We start from the raw sequence: 21,259 nt of genomic DNA on the forward strand, positions 1-21,259 counted from the left end.
TCCCCACAGGTGCGCCCGCCCTACCCTGCCTTGCCCTGCCCGGCTCACCCCGCCCGCTCCTCCGCCGCGCCCGGCCCCAGGTGCCTCCCGCCGGTCGTCCCGCCCGGCCCGGCCCCGCTCCGCCCCGTTGGTCCCGCCCGCCCCGCTCGCCCCCCGGGTGCGGCCGCGCCAGACGCGGCGCCGGAGGCAGCGCTGCCCCGCGGCGGCGGCGGCGGCGGGGCTTAAAGCGCGCTCGGGCGGCCGGGGCCGCGCTCACCTGGGCGCTCTCCCCGCGCTCCGCCGGCCGCCGCAGCGGCTGCGGGGCAGCGCCCAGGTGACCATGCGGGGCGGGCAGGCGCGCCCGCCGCACGCTCCGGGGAGCAGGTAGCACCCGCCAGGTGCGCGGCGGAACATGGACTGTCTCCTGCTGGCCGTCTGGACTTTACCTGTTGCGATTCTCGGCGGCAGCTCCATGCAATTCCAGACTCTCCCGTGGCTCGGAAGCACTGTAAAGGCAGGTCGAGAGCGCTTTTCTTTTGCAGTCGCCTAGTGTACTTTCATACCAGGTTACTGCGGTTTCTGGTGCCTTGTCTTTCTGCCTTGCCTTGTCAAGGAAATCTCGCCCAATACTCCTTTTCTCTCTCTCTCTTTTTTATTTTTTTTTCTCTTGCAGACCCTTCAGCTGTGCTGCCTCTGTTGCATGTCTCATGCAGCAACTTTAACCAGTGACAGCATCAGTGAATTGACTCATGGTTTGTATAGTTCTTTCTGTGTCTGTGTATGTGAACATTTGCATGGATGCTTTTTTAAAAAAAATCGGTGGAGTGAATATTTAGAGGGAAGAAGTCACAGTGTTTGGGGAGCATAAAGTGCAAGCAGGCTGGCTACTGTGGGATGGTGAACCATGGGCAGGGATTAACTTGTTAAGCCCTGTGTGCTAAAGCTGAAAGGAACAATATGTAGCAGGAAAGCAAATGAATGAGATGGTAAATACATCCACGTTTCCATGTGCGATTAGAAAGATGAATGTGTGTGTAGCCACAACAGCAAAACCTCATGTGTCTGTTGTGGAAGCAGTGAGACAAAAGTAATGAAAAGATTTGTGTGGGAGAGCAGGAGCTGTGCAATGCAGGCTAAGGGGAAAAAAAACCTGGAGAGAAAGAGCTTGTGTGAGTGGGAGCTCAGGAGCTGTTTGTTCCCAGGTTGCAGGGACTAACACGTAGATGCTGATGACTTTGGGACTTTTGAAGTGCAGTTTATGCTTTGTGTTGTGTGTGAGTAGAAACAAAGTACAATAGAGAACCACACCAGGGTGCAGAAAGGAAAACCCTCTTGCATCCTATAGTCTGCTCACTGGGGGATTCCCTCTCTCCAGCAGCTGCTTGCATTTTTTGGCCACCAGCCTGCTTAGCGTCCTCAACTTCTGCCGTTGATTAACACCACTGGAGGAAAGTGAAAGCTCTTGATGTATTGTTTCCACTGTCTAAGGAAAAGCAACCTATCAGTGGTTACGTGTTCAGCCTAACGTGTGTCCAATAAAGTCTATTCAGGGAAAGAGATTGATTGGGAGTATTTGCAACATCTGTTACAACACAAGAAGGAGGGGCTTTTCTTCTATTTTTAATGGTGTTATTTCAATTTAGGAAGAGAGATGAATTGTTTTGTCAAGTGTATGGACATCTCTTAAGTATCCACAGAGAAACACAGCTCACAAATTAAATGGGGTTGGGAAGCAGTTTATTCAGCATAACTGCTCAGGCAACCAGAAATAGGTGCAAAGATCCTAGTTCAGGAAACAGCTAAAATTCAGATCCTGGTTCCAGGACACAGGTAATCCCTGCATGGCTAGGTCAACAGCAGTGGCAGTATACTGCAAGTGAGGTACCTGCTTATACAGCCAGCTGAATTATGGCCTCTTTCCCCCCCCTTTTTAGGTGGTTCTGAGTAGATCTCAGTTTTCTTCTCAAAAATAGTTTTGTAATTTTTTTTCATATTTTATCCAAAACAATAAACTTCTTTGACATGCAATTAGCAATGGCTAACTAAAGGTTATTAGGTAGGATGTAATCTCTTTTTGCTGAAGGTCAGTTACAATTTGAAACCCAGTCTAATCAAGTCACTACAAAGAGATGAGGTCTCACTCAGTCTCAGGCATTAATAAATTAATCCTTTAATCCATTTGAACAAGTGGTACAGTTCTGCAAAGTCTCAGTCGTGGCTACCCCTACAGTGATACAATATTTGCTGCATTCTTAGGGAAGGGAAAAGCCTCTCAAACCAGAGCGGCCTTCACATTTGACAGCAATTAATACAGGGGGAGGGGAAAATCTACAGATCTGCTGGTGATGACAAATGTCTTCAGAGGAGCAGTTGTGGGAATGTTCACAGCTATGCTAGTTAGTCTGTGCCTCTCAGTGGGGCACAAAGGAAACAAACACAGGCTGGGAGCCTGTGTGACTTACGGGGTTGAATTTATGCAGGCGAGGCAGCACACACAGAGCCTGCAAGCCAGCCCCAAAACGAGGGAGTGCTCCATGCCATAGGGAATGCGTGGTACCGTGTCAGAGTGCCTTGTTTGTGGGGTGCAAGAGCTGATGGCCAACTCTTTATCGTTACAGATTATGTGTTTGTGACACCTGTCAGAGTGGATGCCAGCGGATCGTACATTTCACATGATGTTTTGCACAGTTCTAGGAGAAAGAGATCAACTCAGAGTTCAAAGAGTTCCTTGCACTACAAATTTTCAGCATTTGGACAGGAACTTCACTTAGAGCTTAAACCTTCGACCATTTTAAGCAAAAGTTTTATTGTCCAGGTACTCGGGAAAGATGGAGTGTCAAATTCTCAGGAACATGAAATTGAACAGTGTTTCTACCAGGGATTTATAAGGAATGATAGCACCTCTTCGGTAGCAATATCTACGTGTGTAGGCTTGGTAAGTGTCTATTTAAAACAAATCAGCATTAAAAGTATTTTTGTATGTGGAATAGTAGCTGAAGGTATGTAATTTGTATAGTATTCAGGATACCATACACCATTTGCTGATTTTTCTAGTCTCACTAGTTGCTACTGTATTTAACAGAAGAGATTTCACTATAGCCAATGAACTGCATCAAAACCTTTGTATTTTTTTATGACTGTCTTTCAGGAAAAAAACAGAAGACTGGCTGGTAGTCCTAGTAATTATGCCATAACAATTTGTTACAGTTTGTGATAGTTTATACATTTCTGCTCACTCTTAAGTAAAAGTTCTTCCTGCCTTTGTGAACTGCTATGAATAAAGGAAAAAATCCATCCAGAAGCTTGTGAAAAAATATTATACCTAGCTTCGTCAACTACTTTAAGGAAGGGTGAATTTCCTATCTTGGCAGGAGTTATGAACTGATTTCCCTTTGTTTCCTTTGATAATTCAAGCCTTATTTGGGTTTACAAGTCTTGATGAGTTGATCTCTTATGAATGTGTTAAATATTATCATTGTGCATTTTCCATTTTATGGCTGTCAACCAAGCTCACGAAAAATCATTATTCACAGGTGGTTTTTTCAAAATACGTTTGACAGTGCTCATTGCCTGCAGAGAAGGCTTCACTGATGTAATTTAGGAGAATCATCTGCAGAATTAATAGTTCAGGATGTTTTTTAGGCTTAATCCCTTGCACTTGCAAAGCAGCCTGCTATGGCTGCAGAGGAAGGCAGTGACATTTAGTGGGAAGTAAATGAAGTCATCTGTGTGCTTTGTGGTTGACTAAAGGTCCATAGGATATGTTGGGTCACCTTCTGGAAATCTGTTTTGCAAAGGTACTTGTCTCTAAGGGTTATTAAACTGTGTGACAGGACCAAAGAAGGAGCACTTGAGACAGCCAGTGTTTCCTTTGAAACTGGAATCAGTGACTTGAGAAGCCTGTTCATTAGGAAGGGCTGTTGATAACTGGTTGAAGTGGTCTGGGTTATATTTTGAATGCTGTATTTTTTTTTTTTTTTTCTTCCCCTCAGCAAGTTAGAGGAATCTTACAGTTCATTTGAACAGTTGTGAATGTGAATTTGGAGCAGGTGCCAGGAACTGGATTGAAGCTTGCTTTTGCTTTTAAAGTTGTGTTCATAATGCTGAACTGTTAATACCAATTGTGCTTAGTTGTTTTCATGGAAGCCTCATGTTCACAACTGCTACCTTTTACCAGATTTACTCAGAAAAATACCCTGTTTCACTCATTGCAGTGTTTTGTGGTTTTGCTACGGGAAGTGCTCTACCTACACACAGCAGGTACAGTTTGGGAGATCTCCCCTGTTTGGCCATGTTTTGGTTCTTAACATGCTTTCTGAGCTAAGTGAAGTTGGGCTTGTCAAGTCTTGTCTGGAGAAGGAAGGTTCAAGCCTGCCTCAGGTCACAGAGGAACAGAATGTGGTGATCTTAACTGAGAATGAAATGGATCTTTTACCACTGTCTCGACACAGAGGTTGTTATGACTGGTAAGCTTCACTTAGAAAAGATCCAGAAACTGATCAAAAGAGAATAAATATTGTGGTATGAGCAAACTTATGGAAGTACCTAGATTATCAACAAATAGAATCTTTTTTTTTTTTAATTCATTCCAAGATTCAATAGACTTTACCTTAAACTGTGGTTTTAAACTGGTAAATGAAGTAAACCTTTACTTACAATAATCTCCTGTAGGGTAGGTATGCCAAAGTATAATTGTTCCTTTCTCTCCCTATCCATCCATTAATTTCAGTGCACCTAATGAATCCCAGGCAAATTACCAACAGGATTCTGAGTCTTTCAGTTTACAAGGCTGCCCTCTTAAAGATATTGTCAGCTGTCTGTAAGGACACCCATGTCACTTTTCAGTGGGATCCAAATTCAGTAATCATATGTTAAGTCTGGATGCTGTGCTCTGATCAAGAGAACCTTGTGAATAGCTTCTATATCCTTTTTCACCAACTACTTTTGTCACTTGGTTGCCCTTCTTTCCTATTTGCTTTGTTCACTGCAATTAAACCGAAAGTGGTGTTTCTTCTATATGGTTGGTAGCACTAATCTTTCCATTGTTCCTTTCATTAGCAATAGCTTCTCTTCAATAAAGCTGCAGTGACCCATTCTTTCAAGCCTGGAACACCACAATGTGATTTGGAAGCAATTGCATTTCAATAGACTATGGAGACTCTTTGATCTAATTTTTTGGATGACCTAGAGTATTCAGTCATTCAGCTGTCTGTTATCTGCCAGTGCCTGCAGAGGAGACTTTGGGGAGAGTCTATATGAAATGGTTTGTTAGGCAGGATGACCTTAACATAACACTGGAAAGGAGCAAGAATTTGTTGCTTTGGTCTAGATCTGTTAAGAGATGTGTGTATATTACATTTTAATGGCTCAGTTGACAGGAAGGCCCCAAGTTTTTATGCCGATTTGTTGATTTGAGACCAAATGTTTCCATCAGTCAACACAATTTTCTTGGTGTGTCAGAAGGCAGAACTGGATCTTTATCTGAACAAGTCTCTAATACAGTAAGTGAGCGTTTCAGGAGAATGTACACAAGTTTACTGTGAGTATTGCCTCTTTTCATCATCAAACTGCTTCGACTTTCAACTGGACACTTGCCTTTTTCTGTCTTCTTCCCTTTTTCTGCTTCAGTCAGCATCCTTTGCTTGCTGGAGCATCTGTTATACAGCAAAAAACGGTGCTTTTACTTGTTTTTTAAATGAAAATGTTCTGGACCTTCTGTGGAGAACATGATATATTCCTTCCACAGAAGTTATGATAATTTTTTCACAGATTTTGTTAATGCATTCTCACTCTCAGAGGTCATTTTTTAACTCTTACAACTTTGGGACAATGAGTTTATGTTAGCAAATGCAAATCTAGTTTCTCTTTTTAGCATCATCTTAATGTGTCCCAAATAGAAATTAATGCACAATTGACTTTTTCCCCACTGATTTTCATTATTGATTTAATAAATGTCTTGTGTTATTCCTGCATGACTTTTTGGAGTTTCCTTCAGTGCCTTGTGCTCTCCCAGTTGGTATATCCAGGCTACTGGTTTGTCTTGCTGCTTCATCCCCTGCTTACATTCTCCAATTCAAACTGTTTGTTCTTCCCAGATTCAACCTTTTTTTTTTCCCAAATTCTCAATTTGAGCTAATTCTTACTTATTCTAATTGTATTTTTATTACTATTAGCATTTAGCAATTTATTATTACTTGTAATTGCCTGTAGCTAGCTCATTGGGATGCAGACTGTACCAAATCCACAGACTACAATGGTTTTTCAGGTTTTTCTGAATGAGATGGTGCTGGCCACTGTTGGAATAAGAAATTGTTTTTATAGGACCTACTCGGTGTGGTTGTATATATTCCTACCTCTTTCCCCATTCTCATCCACTTTGTGCTATTTAATCTGCATTAAAAATGAGATCTGTTGTAGGTTCACCATCTTTAACTCCACTTCCATGATGATATCTAAAAGTTTTATTCCTGCCTTCCTAGTCTGTATCACTGTGTGGTGTTTGTCTCTCTTTACAGGCCAGTTTTTGTCTCCTTACCTTAGGTTTGTGTGTACAGAATCTCCTGTACAAATTGAGTTGTTTGCAGTCACACAGTAAATCAGGGCAGAATACAAGAGAACCTCAGAGATCTCCAGTTGTATTGTAGAGACATTCTCAAAAGTAATTTATAACTGTGCTTTTGGGAGCAGAAGTCACATTCCCCTTGTGAACATGAACTCTGGCAAAGTCAAACAAGTTTATAATTCCATACACAACATAGGAATTGGTGACCCTAATGGATGAGGGGTTTTTTATACAGCATTTGTGGGGTACAGGACACAGGTGAGGGTCTAGGGCAAGTACAAAATGTGTGCCCAGGGGAGAGAACTGTTTCTACAACATAAGGAACTCTCCTGCCCTTCCATCACACAGAAGATGTGTGTGTATTTTGGGTCAGGAAAAGCAAGTACAGTTCAGTGGAATAGTTCAGGTCCTTTAAAACTATGATACACAGTTTTATTATCCGGGCCAAGTTTAGCCCTGGCATCTCCTGAGAGGCTGCACCTGCTCACACCAGAGGTGGGTGTGGGCCATTCTCTCCCTTTGATTGATGTGCCTCAGTTAGAAGTAGTGGTGCCCTCCTCTGGTTTTGGCAAGATGTGGTTGAATCTGTCATTATAAAGAGCCTCTTTTCTCGAGTTATGGTTATTAGTGTCTAGTCAAGGGAAGAGAGAGAGAGAGGAGGGAGGAGTGAATCATGTTCACTCGTTGAGCTGTCAGAGGATTCTAGACAAGAGGGGTTATAGATGTAGCACTGAGAGATAAACAGGAGATGCATTAATTCAGTGGAGGGGGTGTGTGTGTGTCTGGGCAAAGCTTTGCTCAAAGTATCAAAGAAGCCACAAAATTAAAGCTTTTAATGCAGTCTGACCACCTAAGAGGCAGGCAGACCAGACAACTCGTGTAGTAATTAAGTTGCACCTGGTATTAGCATTGTTTAAGTTGATGCTAACAGCAGCCTCCTATTCCTAGAGCTCACACTTTAAGTCCAATTAAATATGTTGAGACAAATCCCAAGGTTCTTATGCAGACAAACTGCCATCAAACTCAGTGAGCCAGACTGCTGGTGAAAGTACAGAATAATTGCTGTTTGCCATGAGGGTCCTTCAGAAATCGACAGCTGTAAAAATAGAACAAAATTTGGCCTAGTGGGACCTTGAGGAGAAGCTAAGTACAGAGCTCGTGATTTTTCTCATTCTTAAAGGTGTTTTTAGTCCACCCAGAAGCCAATACACAAATCCTATATTTTCTGCCATTGTACCAGCTCAACATGAACAGCATTTTGCATGGGAGTTCTATGATTTTCTTTGTATTCTATCCTTTATAAAACACAAACTGTATTACAGGATCATCCTTTTGTCCACTGTTTTGGTGAATATTTTTCCATTATTATTCCATAGTACAGTAAATATGAAAATAAGAAAAATCTCTACAGGAAATTGAGATGACAATGGGAAATAGTCATATCCTTGAGGATATTTTAGGTTATACTAGAAAAGTACAAGGCAGTGTTTCTGGTCTCAGAAAGGACCTGACTGGTGATGAATTGTGTGATTAGGTTATTGATCAACCTTCTCCATATCTGTCTGATAAGCTTTCTGTTTAACTCTGTCTTTAGCTCTGCAGGACAAAAGGCAGTGTTATCCCGGGTGTTTTGGCACTACTGATTCCTGATAGGTAAGAAGTGGAATTAAAGAGGATTAATGATGAGAAAGTATTTGCTTCTGCTTGGCAGAAAAAGCAATAGAAGTTGCATTTCTTCCTGGTTTTATGTTAAAAAACCTGGAATGTACATAGAGGAAACTGAGCACAGTGGGCTGTGGCTGCACAACAGCTCTTGAGTGCCCACAGGAGCTGGTCCTCTGTCCCTTGTGCCTGCTCTGTCATTGCTCAGTTCCCAGCAGAGCATGGAAATGGTTCATTGGTGTATTTCCAACCAAACTTCAGGCTGCTGTGGGCACCATTGCTTGCACCCTTGGAGTGGTTTTCCAGAAACAGGGAGCCATCCATTTGTACAGAGACAGTTCACCCTGGCCCTTCCTGTTAAGCATCAGTCCTATCTTCACTTCCAAAGGAATAAGTAGACTCTATCTATGTGTGAAACATCAACGTTTTTCTTGCTGTAGCAAAGCCTTTCCACTAAACCTAGTTCCCACACTTTCCCTACTCCATTAGAGAGAAGCTTATAGACAAATGCCCTCGTGAGGGTCAGGAGAGGATGACCTGCCTGCACAGACCTGACCCCTTCATAACAGGATGTCTTTGATGTCGTGAGGATTTTTATTTTCAGCGCCACTATTTTCATGTGGGCCATACCATCTCTGCTGCTGAGAGGCAGTGTATTCTCTTCTGCACAGCTGGGAACTGCTGGACATCAGAAATAGTTCTCTTTTTAGAGGCAGAGTTCAATAACTAATAGCAGCTTTTAGTCACTAATTAACCTAAACAAGGTTTTATTTCTGTCTTTCCCCTTTCCTTGCTTCACTTCAGAAGTGTTTGAGGAAGATACCAGGTTGGCAGACCTGCTGTGTAAAGGCTTTTGTTTACCCAAAACATAATGACAGTCTGTGGAACTGGAGTTCAAGTCCAGCTCAAGCAGCCCACTCCTGGAGATCTGTACCTGACACACGGCAGAGGAGGGCGAAGCACAGAAGTGTCTTGGTTGTGCCCTGGCTCCCACACGATCCACTTAATTTGAGCAAATAGTGCTATCAAAACTGTTCTTAAACATTGCTTTTTCCCCAAGCTTATTCTCTCCTTACTCTCTCTGCAGAACCAGAGCCCTGATCATGATGACAGCTTTGTGACATACTTGTGCTCAGCTGGGAGCTTGACTTTGATTCACTGTAGGCTGCTCAGTCATAACTAGTCTGGATGGTCACTGGGAGTTCTGTCACCAGCTCCATAAGTCCCTCAAATGTTCTGGCTCCTCAAGTTTTTGTTTGTTATGGTGTTGTGTTTAAGTCCACAAGATATTTATGATAATGTTTTCTAATTTGCAACTTCTTAGGGATGGGTTTGTCTTCCTGATGTACAGCATGTCCTTTACTCTTTGAAAGAGAGGATCACTGGGACTGCTGTCCAGGACTGCAACAGGAGAGAAGACAGAGGTCTAAAGGCCTGTGGTTTGGAAATTTGCAGCCCATGGATCAAGATAAAAGCTGGAGCTATGTAAGACAAAGGCATCCAGGGTGGTCATGCCCATAATATATCAGTCAGTTCCTCAAGATCATGTCAGAGCTATTTGCATCTGATTTCATTTGCTCCTGAGCATTAGGACTGCTGTTGACTTACAGAGGTAGAGCTTGCTAGGGATTTTCTAGAAAATGCCTACTTTCCAGGAGCTCTGTGTGCCTCAGTTTGTCATGGTCTTCTCCCAGTGAGCTGGCAGGAGAGGGGTTAAACTTAGTTATCTCTGCAGTGGGAGCTGGCAGTGGACCTACAGTGAGTTTGAGCAGCTGAAACCCAGATTCAATTTTTTTTTTTCCCTAAAAACCACTCATTTTGTGTTAGGAAGGCTCTGACTAGCCCTTAAGTGGTATCTGAATTGAATTTTAATGGATAATTCCATTGCAAACAAGGTTTTCTTCTGTCTTTTTGATCATGTCACTGGGAGCAGAAATGTTGGTTCTTTCTTGCCTTTTCTTATCCCATTTTAATCCCAATTCTGTTGCTGCAGGTCTACCATAAATTACAGTATGCCAAAGGAATTTCCTATTGATTTGCTCTGACAGTGATTTGACCAGCTATGTGAATAGCTGATGGAAGCAGAACTTATCTTGGGTTCAGACAGTGGAGCATTGACTAAAGCTCTGAGGTAAACATTTACAGAAGAAACCTGAAATCATAATGCCTTGCAGCTCAGCACAATTTACAAACATGTATTAATTAAGCTTCAGTGCTGGCTCTACTCTGTGTTAGATGAGAACAACATCCTGGCACACAATAGCTTGACATCAGTAACCTTTTATTGTTTATCGTGCTCGGAAGTCACCAAGAATGAGGGTGAAGAAATGTCAAATAATCAGGTCAGATGCAAGGGAATGAGTCTTGATGGTTGAAGCTTGGTACCGTGGGAACTGTTATTGTCCAGAGTAATTTCTGGAACATGCAAGTTAATTTCTTTTTTTACAGTGTAAGTTCATAAGCTGGGGAAATCTGCAAACAACTTGCACAGTCAGATGAAAATCCTTTTGCTGAATCTCGTATGTGGCTGCCCAGCTAGTTCCTGCCAAAAATTGCTAAATGACAAAAGTTTGATGACAAAGATAATAGATCTTGAAGTTATTCCTACTGCAATAACAAGGCCCAGCACAAACCTGCTTAATAGAAGAGGAAGCTGAGGCAATAAAGTGATATTTGCTTGCAGAGACAATGGGGTGTTGCCTTTTCACTCCCCTGGGCATTTGCATTTCAGGCTGCCCCACTCTGTACACAGTACTCTCGGGGCTTTATTCTTTGAGAGCTGGATCCTTGCTGTTCACAGTGGGATCACTTGAATGCTTGTGCCTGCCTGCCTAATATATGTTAATTGAAGGACTTTTGTGTCTCAACATCTTTATTAATATTAATGGAATGAGATTTTTAATGGACCTATACAAAATATGCTTGACCTAGCTTGAGCCCTCACTTTTGTTTTTATACTCTGCAGCACAGTGTGGCTTCTGACTAATTTAAGAACGTAATATTATATTCTGTGGCAGAGTACACAAACTAATGAAACGTGGAATACTCTTCAGACCTGCAGTTTCCTTGCCATGAGATATAGAATTTATGTAACACCAGAATATAATTAGTTCTCCTTAAATCATGAAATTAAAAACAGGTTTTCTTTTTCTTTGTGAAAATTATTGCACTTCAGTGAAAAGATTTTAAAAATAATTCTTTCTTCACCAGGCATGTCTTATGCCACACACTCATTCTTTTATTTTAGGAAGAAGCCATCAAAACAGTAGGCCTTAGAGTTAGGCTAGACTAAACCTCAAGAAATATTTCAAGTTAATATTGCTGTTAAAGTATAAGCTGATCATGGTGAGGGATAGGTATAAATGCTGTAACACAGCACCAGACAAAAAAGTTTAAACTTCTCTAAAAATGTGGCTACTCAGTGTCATTTCTTGTTAACACTTGACAGAAAGTTATGTTACTTGCTTTGTTAGATGTAAATAGAAATGAAATGTTAAAATAACAGTCTTATAATAACAGGGCAGAGATGATTTTTTTTTTGCAATCTAGTGTGGATGATTATGGCATAGACCATAAAACTGGTTCTGTCAGTTTTGCACTTTTTTGCTACTTTTTCTGATAAGGAATAATTCCTTCTAGTCTGCTCCACATTTTGTTGTTTGTAATAAATGTCTCTGCAGCCACTGTGGAGACCAGTCTGCCACAACAGGAGCTCCAGGCTCTCTCTGTCAGCTGGTTCTCTTCATTCATGCTGGAGGCCATATGGATAATTTTTTTACACTACTGACATCACATACTGGTGATTGGATTCTTATCCTGCCCCAAGGAGCAAAAACTTGAGCAAAGGGGCAGAAAAAAATGTAATTTCCAGGCTGAGACAGCAGTGAGCTGCTGATGTCTGCTGATGGCTGCAGCCCAGTATGGTCCACTCCTATTCACAGGTGTTTAGTGGTTAATGGGCTTTATCTAAAGCTTCTTGTGGTGAGTAAAAAGTTTTATGCCAGCTGCTTTGGATCTGAACCTGGCCTTGGGAGAGGTGTCTTTTATTCCTTCCTACATCATCTTGGCCCTTGAGCCAGTAGGCACACCACTTTTTTGGGATACACTGCTGCAATTGCTGTTTGGTTTAGAAAGATATTTTGAAAAGGGGAGGCACCACTGGCTCATTGAGAAAGTGAAACATGTCTGTTGCTCCTGGCAGACCCCAGAACACATGTTGGACATAATCCAGGGTGGTGCTGTATAATCAGATTTCACTGAGTCAGAAGTTAGATGGCAGCAAACAGCATGCTGAAGGGCAAAACCCATCTGCAGGCTGAGCCTTGCTGTTCTCATGGACTGCTCGGACCAGAACAGCCGGGAGTGAGATAAGGTGGGAGCTCAGACAGTTTCCCAGAGAATCAGCTGGTGCAACTGCTGCTAGAAAATGCACCTAAGTGCTTGGCATGCAGTGCCTGCAGTTGCCAGATAGGTTTCAGTGCCCCAGTGCCAAGTGTTGTCATTCCACTCTGCTGCCAGAGTATCCTGACAATAAAGGAGTAAAGGAAGTGCAGTGGCCACCAAAAATTCAAAGCCACTAGTGAATGTAAAGAGGTTATTTGGCCTAAGCAAAGACAAATCTGGTGATGGGAGTAAAAGAGAGTGGTAGCTTTTGAGGCCTGTTGTCCTTGGTAGACAGGAGATGGACTTGGCAGGTTTTGAGCCGTGAAAATGTGCAAGGATATTATCAGATGTCATCACAGAACACCTGTAGGGGACAAGACCTCATTTATCTCCTGCTCATGGTAGGGGAGCTGAGTAATTGGAGAGAGGGGAGCATGTTACAGAAATGGTTAATTGATTCCTGTGTTTACCAGAGAGAGCTGGGTGGTCATTTGAGCTGCCCCAGGCACAGAGCCCTGCAGGTCTCGCTTAATGAAGGCCATGCGTGCTCCCAAGGACAGAACACGGTGCAGGTGGTGCCATGTGCCCTGAACATTGGGATGGTGCTGTCGTGACCAAGGCTTGTGTTCTCCATCAGCCTGTGGGACAGATGAAATACCAAGGAAAGGAAAATTTGGACCAGCAGCTGAATCAGAGAGAAGCTGATATATTGCCATGTATTACCAGTTGAAGCTAGGAACAACAATGTGCCAGACGGTGGTCTTGGCCTCTGAGTATTGCACTGGTTCTATTTACAGGTTCTCAGCTTTTGGGTTATAGTGCCATCAGAAGTTTATTTTTGTTGTAATTTTCCAAGCATTTATTGAAAATTAGTTTTCTGGTGCACCAAACAGTGCCACAGCACTAAATTAGTTGCAAATAGCTCGAGGGCTGAGGGAATAGTATATTTTTTTGTTGTGGCTGTTCACATGATTTATTTAGTCATTTGAAAGACTACAGTTTGGGAAAGTCAGGAACCCACTCTAACGTGAGAAACAAAACAGAAGGAAATGTTACTCACCCAGAATGAAGGTCTGTCTTCATTCCAGCATGTCTTCAATCCAGCATTTGTGCATAGCCAAGGTTGTTCTGCCTCCATAGCCCTACTCCTGTGCTAGGATTAACAGAAGATGGGGAGTATTTCCCATTGGGAATGTTTCCTGCCCACCATCAGCCTGCTCAGAATGGTGCCCATATGCTCCAAAATATCTCCATGGATATTCCACATCCTTTAATGAAAGCTTAGCATTTGGACCTAATTGCCAATAAAAGGAAGAGGAATTTATATATACATACATACTTTCCCATACCAATGCACTGAATTGGTGCCTATTCTTTATTAAGTCTTTATCTTGCAAAGGACAGTGCAATTCAGCATCCATTGGCTCTGAAATATGAATATATTTGTTTTTCTATAAAGTTGCACAAGGCAATGCTCTTTATGGCTGTAGTGTCTTTTGCTGTTCAATAACTTGTTCAATCATTATGATTTAAAGCAACACTTTCATGCTTCTATCAGGAGAGGACTTGCATTTTAAAGAGAAGGTAGCTGTAGTTTTTGTAGTAAGTGGAGGGGTTTATTGCAAGGAATTATAACGTGGAGGATGTATGAGTCTCTCATGACTTCATTATTTGTTAAAATATGTTAAAGGAGAATTCACTGCAAATCTGTAAAGTATTTTGTAAAATGTATTTGCAAATTTATTTCAGATTGGTGAAGTTTGTAAGAATTAGTAAAAATAATCTGAAAAACGATGAAAGTTCAGTGTCCTGTTTGAGTCCTTTTGAGGGGCTCAGTGGAGGTGTATAAAGAGGGGTGATCAAATGTGGAATCTTGGGCTGAAACTATTCCGACAGGATGGGAAGTGTAGTTTAAACCCTCTCTTATCTTGCCAGTGTTCCTGTGTGTGCTACCTCTCCCCAGCAAGATGCCTGACTGATTCACAGCAACTGATGGGCAGTTTAAAATTACAAAGCTTTCGGTTTCCTTGTTCCTAACAGATAAAGAGGGTGGGCATTTCCTGATTATATGGTAAACACTCAAAATATTTAAGTTCCCCATGGTGCTATTTGTGCCTAATTTACCTCCCTAGCACATTAACACTGCTGGTTTTCTGGAGTGGGAGGAGTGTGTAGTGTAACATGCTGTGAAGAGAGGAAATGTTTCACAAGAGCTCCTTCTGGCTTTTCCTCTGTTTGCGTTACCACCTGGAAAGAAGAAAAGGTGGAGGGACTGACTGATGATCCAGATGGATTGCAGGAACAGTCACTCTTTGGTCAGATGTGTTAAGCTGGGCAAATTCACACTGGGAAGTGGCAGGGTTGCGCTTCAGCTCCTGAAGCACGTGGAACCTCCCATAGGAAAGTGTGTAGGCACGAAGAGTGCTGAACTACCATCACCCAGTGATCTTGGGGAAGGCAGCGCCCCTTTAGAGGCCACTGAGCAGCCAGATATTTTGGGGAAAAGTCAGGGAATATGCCAGTGAGGGATGGGGGTTGAGGACAGGCTCTAGCAGAGCAGATAGCATCTGATTATAATAACTCAGAGGTTGTGCAGGTCACACGGAGCTTCAGAGAGACTTGGAGTGGGAGGGCCACATTTATCACTTTTCATGTTCACTTTTCTAGTTCTTGCCTATGAAAGCAGACAAATTATATCCTGTTTATGGGAGTTGGGTGCTTTGATGTACTAATTATTTGACTCATGCAGTACTCAGCAGAGCAAGTGTGTCCTGATTCCTAGGTAAGGGCTCAAGAGCAGCTGAGCTCTGCAGCACTTCTGTCACTGCTGGCTGTGGTGTGGAGTCAGCTCAGGTCCTGTGGTGCCAGGACAGAGCAGAGAGCGCTCTCAGGCCCTGGGAGTAGGAGCTCCATTGGAGACTGGAGTGTCTGTGGCTCTCACACACTCCCCTGATGTCCCAGAGCCTCTCTGACCCAGGCAGCACATTCCTCTTCTTGGAGCTTTTTTCTTAACCTATGCTTAACCTGACCTTTGCTTAACCTGCTGTTCAGTAGATTCATTGCAGAGAGAAGGTCAGGCTGCTTAGGAAATTTTGCCTCCTAAATCTTCTGCTGATAGAATTTTTTTTTTTTTTACCATCCCTTTATAACTTAGCAGTGTGCTGAGCTGTCAATAAGTATCTCCCTTGTCTTCACTGCATCTTTATTTCAGTCAGAAGGCTTGTAGTGTTTAACATAGTGGCAACATCTGTGCAGTAGATATCTGAATGTCTTGGACCAATTTAATAGAAAGAATATCTCATAGACTAAAAAGTTGTTTTCAGACACTACGTTCCCTTTGCCACTTAAATTTTCCTGTTTCCTGAGATCTTAGAGAACGTCCAGGGTTACTTTGAGCTTTGCTCCACAGACTATATTTTGAGGGCCTGATAGGTAAGGTATTGTGCTGAAAACACTCTACTGTCAAGATGTTTTTGTGAAGAAATGCTGTTTCATGAAACCCCTGGCAAATGGTGTTTGCTGACATAACACATAATTGAACTGATTTCTTTAATGAAAAGACAAGTAAATGCTCCCACTCTTTTTTTCACTGTTTTCTAAAGACTCATCCCTGCTAAACAGCTGCATAATTCAGATGCTTGTACTAAAGTCTGGTGGTGGCAAAATCAGTGTAATCTTTCATGACCAGTTTAATTCTGCAGGTGTGTTCAGGGGGTACAAGTCCAACATGAGTCTGAATACCTGGAAGCTATTGGTTAACACTCCAAATACTGGTTTAGACTTACGTGTTGGGCTCTGACCTTGTCACAAACAGGATGTCAGGAGATGTAAATTGATGCATTGGGTTGAAGACTGGATTGATGTCACCTTGCCACGACCTGGACCAATATTAAGGTACTATTTCTGTGCCCATTTTAAGACAGTTGTGGCATTATGTTTTATTTTATACCAAACCATGACCTCTTTGTGGTGGGTTTTGCATGTCATCACAGTTATTTCTACTACAGAGATTTAGAAAATAGTACTGAAAAATATTTCTCATTGAACTTTCATTTATAATATTATTAAAAAGCAGGAAACCGGTCTCAATTTGTCACAGACTAGAAAAGTTTTTAATTTACTCCAGCAGAGCAGTTACAGCATGCTCACCTTTGGGCATCATTCTCTTAAAATAGTCTAATAGGCTAATTTGTGGGAGAGGAGTGAATGAGTGCACAACTTTAAAGCAGGCCCAGGGTGGGTGTAGAATGGCTGAGCAGTGCACATTGGTGGCATTTGGCTACAAGGAGGAAAACAGAGACTCTCTGAACTCACTTAGCAGCATGATATAGTGAAGGCAGGTTTTGTGACTGTAAACAGCACCTGCAAATATGAGGCTTTTTCATGACATGGAATTTAAGTTACCACATTTATCTTAGTAAGTGACTATTCAGATGCCCGTGTAAATGAAGCTCTGGATGCTGAGGGTGTTTGTATGGTCATGGAAGCCTTATGTGGAGTTGCCATTGGGCAGGTTTCTTAATGTTATGGAAAACTGAGAAAAGGATGAGGTCTTGTTTCAACTTGGTGGCTTTCTGGGATGCTGCTGCCTTGTATTTTGGGTTTAATTGTGTGAATTCAGTCAAGGTTTTACCCTTTTAACTTTTCTTGGTGGTGAGAAGAGATTCAGACACACCTAGGCTGATGTTCTGCTTCAAAGAGATTATTACAGCAAAAGAACAGGGGATGACACTGATTCTTCCCTGCTCTGCCTTTCACAGTGATGCCACCCTGGTGCAATGGGGTGCAGAGGGGGGTGGTTGAGGGAGTAGCTGTGTGGTGTTTCATCTCCAGCTGGGCTTAAACCCATGACACCAAGTAACACCCTTTCTCTAAAGGCACGTGAAAAGTAGGAAGCCTCATAGCACAGGAATTCCCAGTGAGGAGCAAACCTCCCAGCCTTCCACAGCTGGATGCACTGCGTGTTTCTGGGTCAGCGGTGTTGCCCCTGTGAGTGAGGCCACCTGACACGAGCCTGTCCAAGGGTGTGCTGAGGGCAGAGCCATGTTGGGGATGTTGTCTTTGAGCAGGGAATTGGCCAGCTGGGAGCCCTGTGAGGTGGCACACACCTGGCTGTGCTCTGAGTCTCTGTGCTCAGTGCAGCTGGTCCCTGGATCACAGCTCTGCCTGTGGGGTGGCATCCTGGAGGCTGGCACTGCAGCTTAGAGTGGGGAAGGTGGAAGCCCTTTAAAAGAACAGCCCAGCCAGGGTCAAACATGAGCCTTCACGAGTCTCTCATGAGCGTTTTCTGCATTGATTACAAAATACTGTCTAGAAAACTGAGAAATAAGGAACAGAGAAGCTGAACTGCTGAAGAGCAGGGAGTTTAATCCAGATAACCCAGGCGCCAGCCTGACATTCTCACTCTTGGGCCACCTTTGGTTCTTGTTTTCCATTCCTTTAATGGCCTAAGCTCTCTTGTTCCACTCCCTTTCTCCTTCCCACGTAGATATTTCAACATATGGATATGTCTGTGTATGTGGAATATCAGCAAAGCTGATACTTTGCTCCCTACAGAGCTCCTTGTGACCACTCTCTCATGTAACTAATCCATAGCAATGTATACTCCAACAAGGAAAATTAAAAGGTTGGGAACCACTGACCTAACTTCTTAGTAAGCAATACAGCTGGCAATCAGATGTAACCCGAGCTCCTCGTTATTGGAGCTGCCTGAGCTATTCATAGCAAAGTGAAATTGCTATGGGAATTGAGCTGGATTTATTTTGTTTGAATGCAAATTATCCCAGGTCAGACAGGCTCAGATCTTCTGCCCCCTCAAATTCATTTGCATCAGCTCTGGCAGGGTGAAGCTCATATCTGGAGGATCTTCACTGGGGAAATGTGGGTATGGGTAGAGAACCACCAGATGTGGAGAGCATTTGCTTGGGGCTTTGATGCAGTGGGTGTAACTCACTCTGCAGCCCAGACTCCTGACCAGAGAGAAGCCTCTGCCATCAGGTGCTACAAGTGGTGTCCCAGTGCTTGGGCCAGTGTCTCTCTGTTGTCTGCAACCTCAACAGGGTGTCCTGTAAGGGAGAGGGAATATTAAGCCCTGCCTAATTCTCACAATATTAAATGTTCTGAAGGGTCCAGCTGCCAAAGTCCCATCATCACAGGAAAAGCTGTGTTTTCACTAAAAAAAAATAACCAACCCCACTCAACTTTAATTCTAGTATACATGGTTATAAAGAGTAAAAAAAAAAGCCTCTTAAAAACTCAGCTGAAAATGGTTCAAGAAATCAGAAAGAAAATAAAACACTAAAGCCCTTTGGCATTATTTTAAAAAATCTCATAATTTATAGTGGTGTTTCCTGCAAGGCCTGATTCATGACTTTTAATGATGAAGCTGCCTGTCTGATAGGGAGGAATGCTGCTGATCAGAAACACTCAAGCAAGCATCTGTTAATACTAAGTACCTATGGAAAAGGAATTTCCAAGGACTGATTTTACTTATCTATCACCAGTTGTTTTTTTTTTTTATTTTTTTTTTTTAAACTGTTCATTTTCTGTGTCACTCTCCCTAATCTTACTGGGTTTGCCTTTATTACCACTCTAGGAGCAGCAGCTTTGTTAAGAAGGCATGCACCTTCCCTAGAATAGTGGTACATCTGAACTCCAGCCACATAAAACTGATTAGCTGTACATGAAGGGGGAGGAGAATCTTGCCAGAACATTTTCATTTCACCTAATCCTTTGAGCAGCATAAATAATTCATAGCAAACCAACGTTAGGGTGAAACGCTGCCCTGTCTGAAGATCTGGGCATCTTGAAGGCACATTTCAGATATTTAAGAGGGACATAAATGGTGCTTTTGTTTTGTGCTGTTACAGAGAACGACAGGACAGAGAGAGCTGCATTTCCTGTGCTTTTGAAGGTTTTTGAAGGTGAACCTGCTCTCACTTGGAGTGTTCTCTGAAGCTGTGCACCCAGTTTCATGGGATGTTAGCTCAGGGGATACACTAAGCTGCCCTCTGAAGTCAGTTTTTCTGCTATTGTTGATGTACCCTAAGTAACTAATCAACTGTCAGCACATGACAAATAGTGGGCTGCCTCTTTTTAGGAAAAGTGAAGCATAAATGCACTCATTAAATAATCCTTCTGTTTCCTGTTTGCTTTGTGATGGATTTCAGAACTGTCATAACTAATAAAAGCTCTAGATTTTTATCTTACAGTTGCAGGGATTTGCTTAAACAGGCTATACCCAAGTGCTTGTACAGCTACCAAGGCTAAATTTGAGCTGTTGGTTTTTGCTAATTGCCTTCCAAAACTTTTATAGGGAGCCAAAGAGCCCTACTGCTGGAATTGTAAATGAAGTGATCCTGAGTGTAACTTGGTAAATCTCTGGCACTTCACTTAAATATTATTGGTGTATACTTAGTGTGGTTATGCTGTAGTTTGCATGAGTATTTTTCTTGTGTTCATTTATCATGCCTACTCTTGTTTTTTGGGTTTTTTTTTTTGTTTTTTGGCTTTTTTTTTAAACCCAGAACATGAGAAATGAGAGAGCTCATGTACTGACAAGCAAGTATTTAATCTGTGGCAAAGCAATCAACTTTGTGTTAGTTCTAGAATATCTCATTACCCTGCAATAAATACCAATTTAATACATTTAAATACCAATGTGACTGGTTCAATTACCTTAAGTGGAGGAACAAATAAGAATATTTCCTTATTTGCCATATGCTGACAGGGGGTTGCATAAAGATGTTTGAAACAAGCTCAGTCAACTGCAGAAATACAAAGGCACTATTCAGAGATAACGCTGGCTTTGTTCATATAGGAATAATTAAAGGCATGCAATTTTGTTACCTTGTTTTAATTGCTGAATTTTCTGCATAGCACTTCTTTTGAGCGACCCAACAGAGTAGTCTTTCATGGCTAACTCAGACTGGCAATTTAGACCTTGTACTCTCCTTCTGTCAGATTGTCAGGTAATAAAATGCTATACTGTTAAGAACCCTTAACATTTTACATTTGCAAGAAATCTTTATTATGTTAGAAAACAGAATAATTGAGTTATTTTTCTGAGTCTGATTCTAAAGAAAAATGCCATCTGCTGACAATTCTCAAGTTAGAATAGGCAACCAATAATTCTAATGCTTCTTCCATGATAAAAAAAAATATTTCAGTGTGTATAACGGTCATTAACTTAACCTGAACATTTTCTGTGGTACAGAGCCAGGTATTCCAGTCTGGTGAAAATCATTAAAGGTCTGCTGAGGTTATTCTCATCAGCCAAGGACCCAGTCCCATAAAACATCACTTTGTACTTCCCTGATTCTGGGGTCAGCATCAGGAACTGCCCATTTACAGGCTTGATACTTTTCTGAACGATGGGTGAATTTTTTTGACAAACATAAAAGCTAGGGAAAAGTTTAGTTCACTTAAATTCTCTCTTGCCTTTAGTGTGTTCACATGCCTTTGTGCTGCCTGGTTTGGGATAGGATCAAAAATGAACATGCTCTGAGTTTTACTCGTGGGATTTCTGACTTCAATAATACATGTGTATTATTGGAAACCTCATGAGAGTCCATTCTCACTAGTTTCCCAGAACATTTTCTTTCCCAAATTGGTATAAAAGCACTCTGGAAATGCTTGCACAGACAATGTTCAGCTCAATGGGAGCTCCTGGGT

The 21,259-nt window shown here is 42.2% G+C and overlaps 1 protein-coding gene across 2 annotated transcripts in view; it reads left to right on the forward strand.

The window, feature by feature from the left end:
- The first annotated feature begins 201 nt into the window (after positions 1-201).
- Positions 202-21,259, forward strand: part of ADAMTS18 (ADAM metallopeptidase with thrombospondin type 1 motif 18) — a 75,433-nt gene continuing 54,375 nt past the window's right edge. Inside the window, exons 1-3 of one of the 2 annotated variants that reach the window (XM_069026588.1) lie at positions 202-493; positions 653-731; positions 2,598-2,914. In XM_069026588.1, coding sequence (XP_068882689.1) covers positions 392-493; positions 653-731; positions 2,598-2,914 — 498 coding nt within the window. In that variant the 5' untranslated portion in view covers positions 202-391. Of the gene's footprint in view, positions 498-652; positions 732-2,597; positions 2,915-21,259 lie in introns of both variants that reach the window. The other variant, XM_069026589.1, reaches the window with a different exon arrangement.

The sequence above is a fragment of the Aphelocoma coerulescens genome, chromosome 11, assembly GCF_041296385.1.
Source record: "Aphelocoma coerulescens isolate FSJ_1873_10779 chromosome 11, UR_Acoe_1.0, whole genome shotgun sequence".
Taxonomy (NCBI): domain Eukaryota; kingdom Metazoa; phylum Chordata; class Aves; order Passeriformes; family Corvidae; genus Aphelocoma; species Aphelocoma coerulescens.